Raw genomic sequence first — 15,079 nt, 5'->3', positions numbered from 1 at the left:
AAGTCCCCTCAACTTGCCCTTGGAATTTCAGCAATGTCAAATTGCTACAAAGTTTTTAAACTTATATGCTTGTCACAAACCAGCAGCAATTGACCAATGATACTTTGAGTAGCCCTGTCTACAAAAGTTCAATCATGTTCAGCTGGATATACAGGAGTCTTGTATATAAATATTTAAGGCATAATATTTACAAATTCAAAATGTTAAGTAGAAAAATCTCAAAATTCATCTTTTAAAACACAGTTTTCTCTTACTACAAACCTTATTAAGATGCAATGTGACTTATATTATAGTCTCTCAGTGCCTTACAAAATTTGGGCAATTTATGATTAGAATCACAAACAAATTATCTTAGAAATCAGGACTAGATTGTGTTATTTTGCAAATATAATGAACACTCAACTCAAATAAGGCTCTGCCTTAAAGAAGAGTATTCATATATGCATATTAGACATGAAAACTTGGTCAACACAAAATATGTTTGTGACTTTTCCTACAAAAGTTACAGTAAATAAAGTGGGAGAGTTTCTGAAATCAATTCTTAGCTTTGTTTTCCTGTGGCTCCTAGGCCAATTTGTACTATTTTCAAATTGTTTCCTTTTATATAATATAATTAAGAAATAATTTAAGTTAAGTGCTTGTAACCCATTTTTCTAATGAATAGTCCTCATAAAAGAGATGGATTCTTGTGACCAAAGAAATATACAGACAAATGTCTAACACTTTGTATAACTGTCTTTTACAAATCAAGTATTTGTGAAGAATCAGAAGATATTGATAAGATTCTGATAACTATGGATATGAAAATCTTGTTATTTTCTCTGAAATTACATGTACTTACATGAAGTCTTCTTTTTCTAGTACTGGGGATTGAACCCAGGGCCTCATGCATGCTAGGCAAGTGTTCTACCACTGACTACACCCCCAGCTCTAACATTTTTATGAACATTATAGCTTTCCTTCTGATAAATACTCAGCCTTTCACTAACTCCAACTTTGTGTTATACATTTTGTGATTTATCTCTAATATTAAACTGTAAATTCCTTAAGAATATACCTTTTTTTTTTTTGCATAATCCACAGTAGCTTAAGTCTGTAGAAAGCAGGCCTGCATAAGATAGAAAAAAGGATAACTGGAAGGTTATGGATGTTTGTTGGTTTAATATTATCTGTAACTCATTCTCCCATCAAAGAAATATATTCATATGATACTTGATAGCATAAACAATAAGAATTATGATTGTCTTAGTTATAAATAAAATAAACAAAAAATAATGACTATAAAAGCACTCACCGGAAGCTACAATATGAATCAACAGATTATTTTTTTTCCATAAACATGTCAAAGCAATGAAGGATGCCTTTTAAAGTTAGCTAAGTCACAAGAATCTTAGAGCTCTAACTTTCTATTTTCTTTTAATAAACATCTTTTAGTGAAAAAGCATTTAGCCAAGATTCAGGTTAACAATCTTATAGCTTTATAACCTGTCAAATCAAGAGGGCTTTGCCCACGCTTTCAATAATCCTTGACAAACATTTTGCTCAGCACTAGTGAAATATTTGAAGTAGTTTCTGGTTTACGATTTTTCCTTTGATTCTTTTTGTCTTATAGCATTTCACTCTTAAGAATAGATTATCATCTTACTTTAAGGGTGTAATCAAGAAAACAAACCTGCTTTATATGAGTTAGAAAATTTTCTATCACTCTAATTTGAATTTTAAGAGATTCTAGTTTTAAAATTTTTATACAAGATTCTAATCCTTGTATTAGAATAGAGGATAGATAAGCATAAATATTAAATCAACTATTTAAATCAACTATGAATATAGATATATGAATGCGTATGTGGCTTAAGAAAATAAAAAGTGCTTTGTAAGCAAAAAGTAAAATATAAATGCTCTCATTTTATTTACACTGCCTTTCTAGTAATTTAAAAGCCCATTTCTCTCTAGATGAAGTCTTATCATATCACAACTGCTGAAGAACAAAATTATACACGTTTTAGACATACCACTGAGTAATCAGCTCCCTTCAGATGGATGTTTTGGCTTAATAATGAAAACATCTTAATAACTGAAATTATTACCCACTGAGCTACTGCCACTATAATGTTCTAAAACAGACAGATTTCCTAGAATGAAAAGAAGCCTTTTAACTGGTGTTCCTGAAGGAATATTTCTATAAATGTCATCATTCTTGATGTGAAAGTGTCCTCGTTTCTCCTCCCTCCCCCTCTCTCTTCCTTCCTTTCTTCCTTCTTTTCTTCCATCCTTTATTCATCCTACTTTCTTTCCTTTATCCTTTTCTCCCTCTTTCTTCCCTTCATTCTTTCCTTTCCCTCCCCACTTTGCAAGTTTATTTAAACTACTGACATTAAACATAAAAGGGACTTCTGATAATATTTTATCCATTGCCTTAAATAATTCTGTTGAGACTTGTTGAAACTAGATTTCCCACCTTAAGAAAATAAACAGGAGACAGTCCCCACAAGCATTAGTAGGTACATAATGAAAGTTTGCTTTCATTGAGATACAAACTTTGAGATTCCCTAAATTAAAATACTTCACTTCATCATGTCTCCTTAACTTTTTTATGAAATTAAGTCCAGAGTATTTATGAATTTGACTATTTTAGGGCTGGGGATGTGGCTCAAGTGGTAGCGCGCTCGCCTGGCATGCGTGCGGCCCGGGTTCGATTCTCAGCACCACATACCAACAAAGATGTTGTGTCCGCCGAGAACTAAAAGAAATAAATATTTAAAAATTCTCTCTCTCTCTCTCTCTCCTCTCTCCTCTCTCCTCTCTCCTCTCTCCTCTCTCCTCTCTCACTCTCTCTTTAAAAAAAAAAAAAAAAAAGAATTTGACTATTTTATTTCATAAGGCTTAAAATATAAATTGTATAATGTCTGTGAATTTAAGAACTGAACATGATGATTTACTTGTAGTAACCTATGTCTGTTATAATGGGTAAATAACATTTTGTGGTCCACTCATTCAGTTCATAAGGTTGTCAAAACATCTTATAATCTCTTTCAGAATACAGCAATGACAACAAAAGTCTTCTCCATTTATTAGTCAAGAAATGTCATAATGAAGTCTGGCATGATGATACAAACCTGTAATCCCAACAACTCAGGAAACTAAGGAACAAGGATCATAAGTTCAAGGCCAGCCTTAGTAACTTAGTGAGGCCCTAACCAACTTAGGGAGACCCTGACTCAAAATAAATAATAAAAAGAGGTGGGTATGTTGCTCAGTGGTTAAGCACACCTGGATTCAATCCCCAGTACCAAAAAAAAAAAAAAAAATCACAGGATCTAAGTAAATAATTAGAAAGGAATATGATAACTAGAGCAATTCTTTTATAAATATCTGTGCAATGAGAGTCCATACAGATGGCAGGTGTTTCTACAGAACATCTGTGAAAGGGAAAAATGCAATGGTAATTTCTTCATATCTGTGGTAAGAAGGATAAATTCTGTAACATCATCAATTATGCTTATCAAGATGTCTTAAATTACTCATTGACCAGTATAGACAATGGCTTTCATTTGGAATTTAATAATGTTGCTTGAAAATTCTACACTGTATAATGTTTGATTTATTGTTTGGATAGATTTAGAATATTATCCAGGAATCATATTTTAATATTTCAAAAAATATTATATTCTTTTGGTTGGAATGGTCTCCTAAATAAAAATCATTTACAAAAGACACGGTTCTAATATCAAAAGCCAAAATTATAGTCCAGGTTACACTTGTTTTGAAAAGAAATTCCATACGTATAATCTATAATCTAGAATACAAATATTTGTGGTTGTATATATAGTTTCCATACCATACCCCCTCCTTCATCTGAATACATGTGTGTATGTGAGTGTATGTGTTAGTAGATGTATAAGTGGGTATACATGCATCAGTGAGTATTCTGATACATGTACATACAGTGGCCTATTAGTCATCTGCTCAAATATTACTTAAGGAGTTTTAAAAACTAAATACTTATGCTATAATATTAAGTTAAGAATTATGAGATTGAATCATAACTACTTTCTAATTACAGCTAATCTATGCATAGAAAGAAGTCAAAAAATAAAAGAAAAAAAATGTTCCCCCTTGTTATTTGTAATTAGATAACTATGTGTAATCTTTTAATTTCTTCTTTCAGTTTTTTTATATTTCCCATAGTACAAAAAATATCTATTATATTTTAAATGAAAGTTAGAGGGAACTTATTTCACAAATGACACAAGGCTTTTTTGGACACATATCTTTTTTTTGTCTAGTAGTAAAAATAATAAATTTTGGATTAAGATAACTATGTAAAAATTAATGGTTTAAATTAAGGACATTTAAGAAAACAAAAAAATCATACTTCAGATACTCATTTTTTTCATTCTTTTTAAATGTGATATTTGTCATTGAATATTACTAATTTTAAAAAATGGATAAACTATTTCACAAATCATTAGTACAATTAGAAGCTTTCTACTTTTACAGCTCACTACAGAACTGCCATATAAATGCTTTTCTCCTTTTAACTTTGCTGATAGGATTTCAAACTAGATTTTCAAAAAGCAATCTGAGGAGTTTTAATCTAGTATAATGAACAGAACAGAATTTCTTATGTTAATACATTTAACAAGAATGAAGATATTTTTATCAGATTACTCTTTAATTCTTTGGTAATGTAATATCCTGATTAAAACATCTTCATCTCAAATAAAGACAAGGAGGAAGACAATTTAAAAAAAAAATGAGTTCTCAGAATTACTATGAGCTTAATTATCTAAGTTCATGCTCTCTTAATGTATATAATGGACAAGCCAAGTTTTAATGGTCATTATTCTTTGGTTTTATTTCAAATTTTTCTTTGACTCCTTTGTCAGAATGTTCTTACAATGTTTTAGATTTGGTATTATAAAGAACGGGAATGGGTAATATGGAATACTGATTAGAATCCTGATAAATTACAGTTGTCTTGGTCAAGTAATTTAACTCTAGGATTAAATTATTTTTTATCAATGAAAACAGAAAATTAGCCAAATATTATCTATTTGCAAGGCAAAATTAATTTTGAATTTTACATTATAAACTCATCTAACCCTAAAGGGTTTCTTGAAAATCAGCCTTTTTCCAAGTTTTAGCAAGGAACAAAGCATTCTATGGTAACTTGAGAAAAATTATCATATAAAAAAAGAATAATGGCACAAGTCATATTCAAAAATTTCCCTCAACCATGAGGATTTTATTAATCATTTTATTATTGATATCATTTAAAAAAAATTGTAAGAACTACTGCCTTTAACCATTCAACATTCACTCAGTATGAATTAATGTAGTTGATTACAGAAGACTTCATATTTTTGAATAAGATTCTTGATTCCATAGGCCTTTGTCTATAATTTTCTCTTGTATAGAGATATTGCATTTAGTACAACCTTCTAATTACTCTGCCTCCCAGATGAGATCATTACCCAAGGGTCTGAGATAATAGCTATTCCATCCCCTTGAAGCCAGCTCCCAGGCACAGTGTCATGTTCTACTTTACAGTTTTTCCAACCAACTTATATATGAAAGTAATTAAGTAACTTTTGAATTTAAAAGTCAATAAATCTTCTAAGATATTTCAGGACCTGACAATGCATAACTTAATGTTTAATGATTACAACACACAAAGTCATTTACATATTTTAGATTATACAAGGGCTAGGATGCAGCTCAGTGGTAGAGCACTCGCCTAACAACCAAGAGGCCCTGGGTTTGATCCCCAGCAATGAAAAAAAAAAAGTAGAGATTTAAAATCAAAATGTGATTCTTAAACCACTTCAAAACTCTCCACCCAGAGCCCAGATATTGTTAGAAATTAGCTTCCAAGCATAGTGATTTGGATAGTGCATTGTAAGTTTGAATAGTAGGAAGGGGAATGATCACCTTCTGCCATTTAATCTTCCCATTTTCTGGCTGTGTGACTCTGGGCTAGTTTCTCAACCTGTTGTACTTTAATATCCTCCTTTACAATATGGGGATAAATGAAAGTAAAATAGAGATAAATAATCCTAACTCAGTGGGTCCTTGTACACTATTAGTTACTACATATGAAGCACACTGGGCAGTGCCTGATATGTGGGGCTCTGACTGTCATGTGAAGTCCCAGATTTCTGTGTATAGTCTCTATTTTTTGTTTCTTCATCTACAAAAGGAAAGTTCTAGTCATTACCAAAATCTTGTTTGCCTAAGAGTTACTGTATCTTGTTGTTTGCTTTTTGAGAACAATTATAATATGTGTGTATGTTTACATTGCGTTATTTTATAGTGTTATATTATAAATATATAATAGATGAGACTTCTCTGTAGAAAGTAAGTCTGAATACATTTCTAGGTACATAGTAGGATATTGATAGACTGAGTAAATTAAACCTCCTGCTTTACACTAAAGTGATTATTTTTTCATGCTTTCAAAGGAGTTGATTTTTCTATAATTCTCTCCTGCTGTTTGTTTTCCCATCAGCTACACATTTTTTTTTGCCTTTGAAGATTAGCTTACTAATTTTAAGTAGAGATAATGATGCTTGTCTCTTATAGCTTGAGAATTGAATTAATAAATGTGAATGATAATTATAATACCTGACATATAGTAAGCACTCTGTGGTTGGTAGATCTTGTTGTTGTTTTAGTATTATAATGAAAAGACTCATTAACTTTGTGATGCATATAAATTAATGTATCATAGATTTTAATCTACTCAGTTATTTGAATATCTGTCTTTTACCAGACATATAGCCACGTACAGTTAAGCATTGGGGACTATGGAGGTGAATCAAGTAGGAAAGGTCTCTGATCTCATAAAGTTTATATCAGAGTCAGGGGAAAAAATCTGCTCTCTGTATGTTTATTAATGATGCATTAGGTTAAGTGTTTGAATTTATTTTTTTAGTTGCCCTTAATTGTTTCACCTTACAATTGACTAGGTTTCTGTCCTTACTACTTTGTATTTGTCCTAATTACTGTGTTTTTCCTCTTATAGCTCTTTCAAGCATTTGATTGGAGGGCTGGACGATGTTTCTAATAAAGCATATGAGGATGCAGAAGCAAAAGCAAAGTAAGTGATACTATTTTCTTTTGCCTTTATCTTGATAAATATTGATTTTGAATAGAAATAAGATCAAATATTTTGATGGACTCAACAAAGTCCAACACTCTGATAGTAAGAATCTAATTACTTGAGAATAAAATGAAGCAAACTATTTAAGATAATTATTATACAATATGCTTATTTAGTATATCTCTATTTAAACATAAAACCTTAATTTTGTGATGAAGATCATCTAAACAAGGTACAAGGTTAGTTTAAAATAAAGTATAAATGATTGAATATAAATATGTAATTTGTTCTATAGACAATATTTTCTGAACAAATGGTGGTTGCATTCAACTGCATAAAATGTAATAAAGCTAGAGGTATTTACAAGGCTGCAATTATTATCACTTCACATTGAACTTTGATGTTACTAATTTGGAATTGATATGAGATGATAAATAACCTATCAATTATCATTTTGTTTAAAAATACAATTCTTCTACAAGGATAGTTTTCTTTAATCCAAAACTTTAATGTTTGACAAACATTTGAAGTAATTTGGGATTGCATTTTTTTCTGCAGAAGTTTTGGGCTAATTAAACAAACAAACAAAAAACAATATCATAATTCTACCCAGTTTCTTCCAGTGTAAATTCTTATTTCATTATCATTCAGGACACTTAAAAAGGACACTTTAAATTCAAAACAGTGAGGGTTAAATAGATAGTTCATGGGCAGATTATGATTAGTTGGTTTTATAGGAACCTAAAAATCAAAGTAATTTTTTTTCTTGCTTTGAGAATCCATGAAGATAAAACATTTTGCCTAGAGCAAAAATGATATGGACTATACTACATATTGACCCCATAAAATTATATTTCAAAAGTTATATGGATATATTTACAATTTCTTCTCTATATAGTTTTTTTTTTTTTTTTTTTTTTTTGGTTTTCTCTGAGTTTTGGGGGGGACAGAGACTTACATCCTGAGGTCAAATGCTCACAGTGCCCCTATGAGAACCTGCCCAGGAAATCACATAGGCCAGTTTTAACACCATATCCCACAGAGTCTTTGGGATTACATATACTATGGATACTTAATATCAATTCTTCTGATATTTAATGATCCTTTAGTACATTTAAATGCAAATTCATGTTCAGTGTACACTTTAGCTTCTAGTACGAGAACAGATACCCCTGAGATGGCAGAGGGACCATGAAAAGTATCTTTTCAATCTCATAATATATAAAAATGTATTTTGTTATTGTTGAACTTTATTCCTAAAAAAATTATTTATTTTTCTATGTTAAAAAACTTCATATTTATGTCATCATTTATTTCAGCTTGTTTTTATTTTTCCTTAGAAAATATGTGTATGTGTGTTTATATATACAATAACTGGTGGTAATCTTAAATATCCATTGAAATCTACTTGAGTTACTAGTCTTAGAATTGCTAGAAAGAGTCAGAAGTATTTTACACTAATATATTCTCGATACTTTGGAATATTTCTATTTCCCTGTTGCACTTCAAATATATTATCTAGTGACAGTTTTTGTATAGCCCATATTTATTGCAAAAGTTGAGGCCATCACAGGCTTACAATTGATAATTAATGGAAAAGCAACTGTGAATTAGTCATCTCCTTCTCAGTGTCTATTGACCTTATAAAGATAACAGTGTTTTCATGTCAAGATTCTGTCCATTCATGAATTCACCTGCACACACTAAAGGAAGTAAGAAAACTAATATACTGAAATCCAGACTCAAACAATTGGAAGGAAGGTGTAACTACAGTTCAGATAACAAAAGAGAATCAGTCAACATAAAACACATGAGTGAAAGGCCAGAATCCTTGGTTTCTGCTCCAGACTCCATTCTTCCCAAGCAAGTGATCTTTGTCAGACCTGTCTTTCTACCTTAGTTACCACATCTGTAAAATGCTAATTTTTGAGATTTAATTGGTGACTAATTGTTCTACATATATTATCTAAATTTATTTTACCTAAGCAAGCAAAGTTTTTAATCTTTCATAAGCAAAATTCTCTTGCTGGGGTAGCATATCATTAAATTACACCTAGCCTGGAAAAATTCAATAATTGTCTTTTTTTAAAAAAATAAAAACAATAACATTTGATTAAAAGAGAATTTATTTATGGTTAAGGAACAACAAAAGAAAATAAAATGACTACTTACCTCCAGGTGCTTCTCTGGGTGTTTTATTTGACTCATAGATTTGACAGATCATATTTGAGGTATCACATATATAATTTTCCCCAGTTTTATTGAAGTACAACTAAAAACTAAAAATTATATAGTCTTAGGTTATATAATTTGATATGATTTATCTGTACATTATGAAATGATTACCAAAATCAAGTTGATCAATGTATCCATCACCTCTTTCTATATGTGTATACATGTGTTTGTATGTGTGTGTACGTGTGTATTTAATGCATGTGTGTGTTTGTAAAAACACACAGGAAACTGTTTTACCAAATTTCTAGGACAGATTTGTTTTAACTTTTTTGTTTAATTCATACTAAAACTAAATGAATGAGCCCATTTTCCTTAATTTATTTATAATTAAATAATTTATTATTATTTAGAAACTGAAAATGGCTTGATTAAAAATGACTAAAACCTTTGATCCAAATTCTAGAGAGATTTTAATTTTTACTCCTAAAAATAGATACATAAACAAATCTTGGAGGAGTTGTAGGCCTCTTTTACTGTTAGCTTTTTATAGATTTCTAACAAATCATATTCTAGGTGGAAGTCATCTCCTTTTTCTTTTTGTTGCAGTACTGAGGGATTGAATTTAGGGCCTCAAACATATAAGACAAAGTTTTACCACTGAGATACCTCCCAAGTCTTTTTAAAAATTGTATTTTGGGACACAGTCTCATTAAATTGCCCAGATTGGTCTTGAACTTGATCCTCTTCCTCAGCCTCCCAATTAGCTAGGATTACAGGCATGCACTACCACTCCTGGTCAGAAGTCATTTTTTAATTAGGTGTCCTATCACTCACAAGGGGCAAACTATGACTCATTGCCAAGGAAAGCTTTTTAGTCTCATTAACAAGTTTAAACATCTATTGGTATTAGCGTTGTTGTCTCTCTCTATTGAATTTCTTCCCACTTAAGTACTTTGTGCCTTCACTTTGTATTTAAGGAACTTAGAAGATTTGCCTACAGTGCAGAGACTAGGAACAGACTCTAATTGGCTTAAACTCCCTGGATAATTCTGTTAATACCTCTAAATTTCTGTATAGATCAACAAAATCTGGACCATTTGAAACAGGTGATGATTTGGCTTCACTGTATAAACAGTATCTTTTGTAAGGTGGTCCTCTTGGTTTTGCAAAACTGTGGAAGATTATGTTTCTTAAAATCCAACTAAAGTGATTGAATTACTTACCTATGTGAAATTATTATTGGTATTGCTTCATGGACTGTGCCTATTTGGGTAAGAAGAGAAAAAAGCAGGAACAACTGTAATGACTGATTCCACTGAGACATTTAAACACTCAAATGTGAGAAACTCATTAGCTGTTAGCCTAACAGGCTCAATGGCAGAATGATTCCTCAAAGTATACAGACCATTCTTTTTAGAAAAAAAAAAAAAAAAAAAAACATACCAAGCATTTGGCTTAGGAAACTGGTCCAAGAGAAATGGCTTGAGAGAAATCCACCAGTGAAATGATTTTCAAAACATCTCTACTGCAGGATATGTGACCTCACCCTGTCTCAGGAGATTTATTTCCTACAGTAATTCTCAGCTGCAACTTCACCTTCATGCATGTTTAAACTTCTCTTGATTACTGCTAATTATCCACTGAGGGTTTCCCTTTTTAAAATAATGACTTATAATCTCAAAATCATTAGGAGAGACAATCTCAGATCAAAGTAAAGGATCCTTAATCTTTATTTGGATCAGAAAGCAGTGTGTGTGACAGTATGTACACAGTACTTTCCTCTGAGGTTATGTATTCATTCATTTAATAAACATTTAGAAATTTACTTATGATGAGTAAAGCATTGTGATTTGTAATGTGCCTACCAAATATCAAACCAATTTTCTAATAGTAAGAATCATCTTATAATTGATATATATATATATATATATATATATATATATATATATAATTGATAGATATATAATTGATAGATATATATAAGTGTATATATATACATATATATATCAGAGGGAAGATTGATATATAGGTCAATTTTTTCATTCTGTAGTTATAAAAATATATTTTGACAATCACTGTCATATAATACTTTGAATATAGAGTCCTATCTCCACTTTTAAGGCTTGTCTTGTAAAAATCATGACCGTTCAGAAATATCAAGAGAAAAAATAAATGTTTTATTTCATTAAGTATTTCTGATTATATGAATGCAGTCTATGTCTGAAAATAAATATTTTTTTAAATTAGACTGTTATTGAGGTCTTCATTGTTGAATACTATACTCAGCAATGATATGCAAGGCAACTTTTTTTCAATTAAAAAGTCCTACTATATATTTTAACTTAGTTTGTTAATTGTAATACTTGATCATAAAAATCTTCCATATAAAGGTTATTTACATATTCCCAATTAAGGTCATACAGAGGGTGAAAAATATAAACAATGCTTTTACATATAATGATGTTTATTTTTGTTAAAATATTTGTTGTTTAACTATTAATAAAAAATAATTTGGCAAGATAAAGAAATAAAAGTCAATGAAATAACTGTTCTTATCTCTCTGTTTTATAATTGTACTTATAGTGCATTTATAATTTTATAAAATTTTTTCTATTTAGCATCATCATCATATTACAAAAATTTATTATACTCTTATGTAGTCTTTAGAAACATTATGTTAATGATGGCCTGATAGTACTATGAATAGAAATCTGTTATTCTGAACTGATTCAATTGAAGCCTTATTGATTATCAATTTATTCTGCTTTTGAAGATAAGTTTTAACTCATTTCTATGAAAAGACAAAAAAAAAAAAAAAAAAAGCATCAATCAACACCACTAGTATGTCCCAACTAGCAATGCTTTCAAAATTACTTTGTACCATGATGGCATTCATAAAAAATAGCTATCCCAAATTGAACTGGTAGATTTAGCTGTACTATGTTATATTCTGTTGTCTTATCTAGAAGCCTAGAGAGATTCACATATAATCACTTCCATTGATAAGTTCTGATGGCTATGTAAATATAGATCTGCACATGCCATTAATTATGATCTAAGTTGATATGACCTGATATTGTTCTCCAGGAGAATCTATTCTCATGTAAAAATTCATGTAAAGCTTCTAAAGGGACATGATCATGCTTTTTAGCAAGCATGATCACTCGAAACACATATAAATTTAAATACTCCATGCCATGACCCACAGCCTCACATCCACCAACATCATCCATGTTCTTTGTTTACATTCATTTATTCAAGAAAATATTTTCTATGCCTACAAATGTTTTATATAAAATGGTGAATAAGACAACATTTCTTGCTTGCATGAAGTTTGTGTTTCAGTGGGAGACACACACACATGTTAATCATTCTGAGAAGGCTTCCCTGAGGAAGTGACATTTTAATTATATTTTACCTGAATTCTATGGAATTAGTTGGTGCTGGCTAAGCAATAATTAGTGTATAAGCCAGGTGCAGTGGCACATGTGTGTCATCCCAGTAGCTTGAGAGGTGGAGGCAGGAGGATCACAAGGTCAAAGCCAGCCTCACCAACAGAGAAGAGCTAAGCAACTCAGTGAAACCCTGTCTACAAATACAATACAAATTAGGGTTGGGGACATGACTCAGTGGTCAAGTGCTACTGAGTTCAATCCCTGGTATTAAAAAAAAAAAAAGAAGAATTAGTGGTGTAGGCTAGGCAAGAGGCATGAGAACATTACAGACAGAGGAAAAACTGGTTAAATAAAAAACAATTCAAGGTAGGAGGCAGTATTACATATACAAAGAACTAAAGTACCAATTTCTGGGACCTAGAACATAGGAGTTAGAGGGGGGTGAAGGGAGATGGAGAAGATGAGAAAGGAAAGAATGACAGAGGCCAAATTTTGCAAGATTTTGTAGGTCATGTTAGGAAATTGGGAAAATCACTTCAGACTTCTAAGCTAGCCGATGAGCTGTTTAAGTTATAATTGAGCTCTCTCTTTTTTTTTTTCTGAGATTGGTAAAGTATAAAGTAAAAGAAAGGAGAATAGTCAGAATGTTTCCAGATAAAGCTAATGGGAGACAGGATTAGAATGAGGATGGTATGAATAGAGAAAAGCATGCGAAAGATGTTTAGGGCTGAAAGGGAGAGAGGTCAAAGATGATGCAGAGATTTTTTGGTCTGCAAATCAGGGAGAGATGATGGCAGCCAATATGGTACAGGAAAATGGAACAGTGACCAGGCTTAGAGGGTGAAGACAGACCTGAAAGGAGAGCCAGACCATCTCCCTGGATAGGATTTACACTACTTTCTGATGTGATTTCTTGAGTAAGAAGGTCCTTACTCTTTTTTTCTAATATTGGGTGACATTATTTTGAGGTTTAAATATTAGCCACTCTAAAACATCTTTAAAAATAATAAATTCTTATAGAAAGAATAAAAAGATTTTCCTAATATTGTAGCATAAATTTGTATATAAACCTCCCCCCCCCCCCCCAGGGATCACATAGGCCTCTCTTTGAACATAAAGAGGAAAAAGGGTCACTGATCAACGAGGTTCAAAGTGCCAAAAACATAGCCTTCTTATGATCACCATGTTGCCCCACCCCATTCTCCACACAACACTCCTAATGCATTCACTTTGTCTCTGCCTTGTCCTGAAAAATGACATTCATAATAGAATCTCATAATACAGGAAGAAAAATTTAAAAGTAAACGAGAAAGATGAAACTAATGGAGAGAGTCATAAATACAACTACTGTGCAAAACAGGGCCCTCATCATCAGAGAAAACACTGATGCACAAAAACATCAGAGGCATCAGGCCTGCCTCTGATTTATTGTCACAAACAATGAAGTCTCACGGTCACCTCTGCACTTGCCCTTTGTAAGGAGTTTCAAGAATATTGTCTGTGTGTGGACCACTCTCTTGGCTTTTTGAAAGAAAAATCCTGTTTTTTTGTAATTAGTCCTCATTGATTGAAAGCCCGCCCCCTTCTGTTTCCAAGTTCATTTGCAAAAGAACATTTTTATCTGTTTGAATATTTTCAGGATTACTTTTGGTGGTGAACCTTGTTATTTGACACAATGTGACAGTAGGAAAAGATGTTCTCTCATTACATTTCATTAACAGAGACAGCCCTTTAACTGCTCACTCTGCTTGTCACAGGGAGGTTGTTCTGTGCACTTTGACACTGGATGTTGCTCAGGCCTTTGAAAATTCACATATCAAATGCCTTTCAAAGCTCATGAGGCTATGCAAATCAGAACCAAGGGCTGCATTGTTTGGGTCTTCTGAAATGCCCTAGGGTCACCTAGCATCCAACAAACATGAGATTTGAAATGCATAATCCAGTACGCAAGGGGTTGCTCTTTTGAACACAGACTTTGATATCTAGCCCTATGTTATTAGAGTTTCTCTGCCAGGCATTTTGGAATAAAGATCTTAGTATTCCCACAATCTTATCAACAATTTACTTAAAACAACTTGGTTTGATCTAAGCAATTCTCAGGGAAATGAGCCTAGAAAATTGTTTTTTCTCCTGTGGAAAGAATTCAAGTGAGCAATATCCTGTTCCAAAATGGGAACTATATGCCAATTAAATGGAATGAACACTGAGAATGGCATTATGAAATAGCCCTCAAACCAGAATTAGAACTTGCTGACCACTTGTAGGTTGAGAAGTCAGAGGACAGCCCTATTCTTTTGGCAATAAAAATTATTTTCTGTTTTATTGCAAGGCAAAGGATAGGAAACAAGAAAAGTACAGCATTTGGCCCTGAATTCATGTGTTGCTTTAAACGTTGCAAGAGCTG

General features: G+C 31.8%; 1 protein-coding gene across 3 annotated transcripts in view; it reads left to right on the top strand.

Annotated features, from left to right (window-relative positions):
- Prkg1 (protein kinase cGMP-dependent 1) overlaps positions 1-15,079 on the top strand; it is a 1,145,359-nt gene that overhangs the window by 1,034,434 nt on the left and 95,846 nt on the right. For all 3 annotated transcript variants that reach the window (XM_076834291.1, XM_076834290.1, XM_076834292.1), the window contains one exon: positions 7,028-7,102. In XM_076834291.1, coding sequence (XP_076690406.1) covers positions 7,028-7,102 — 75 coding nt within the window. The remainder of the gene's footprint in view (positions 1-7,027; positions 7,103-15,079) is intronic.

The sequence above is a fragment of the Callospermophilus lateralis genome, chromosome 15 (genome assembly GCF_048772815.1).
Source record: "Callospermophilus lateralis isolate mCalLat2 chromosome 15, mCalLat2.hap1, whole genome shotgun sequence".
NCBI lineage: Eukaryota > Metazoa > Chordata > Mammalia > Rodentia > Sciuridae > Callospermophilus > Callospermophilus lateralis.
The sequence above is the reverse complement of the archived record's forward strand: the minus strand, read 5'-3'. Positions and strand labels throughout refer to the sequence as shown.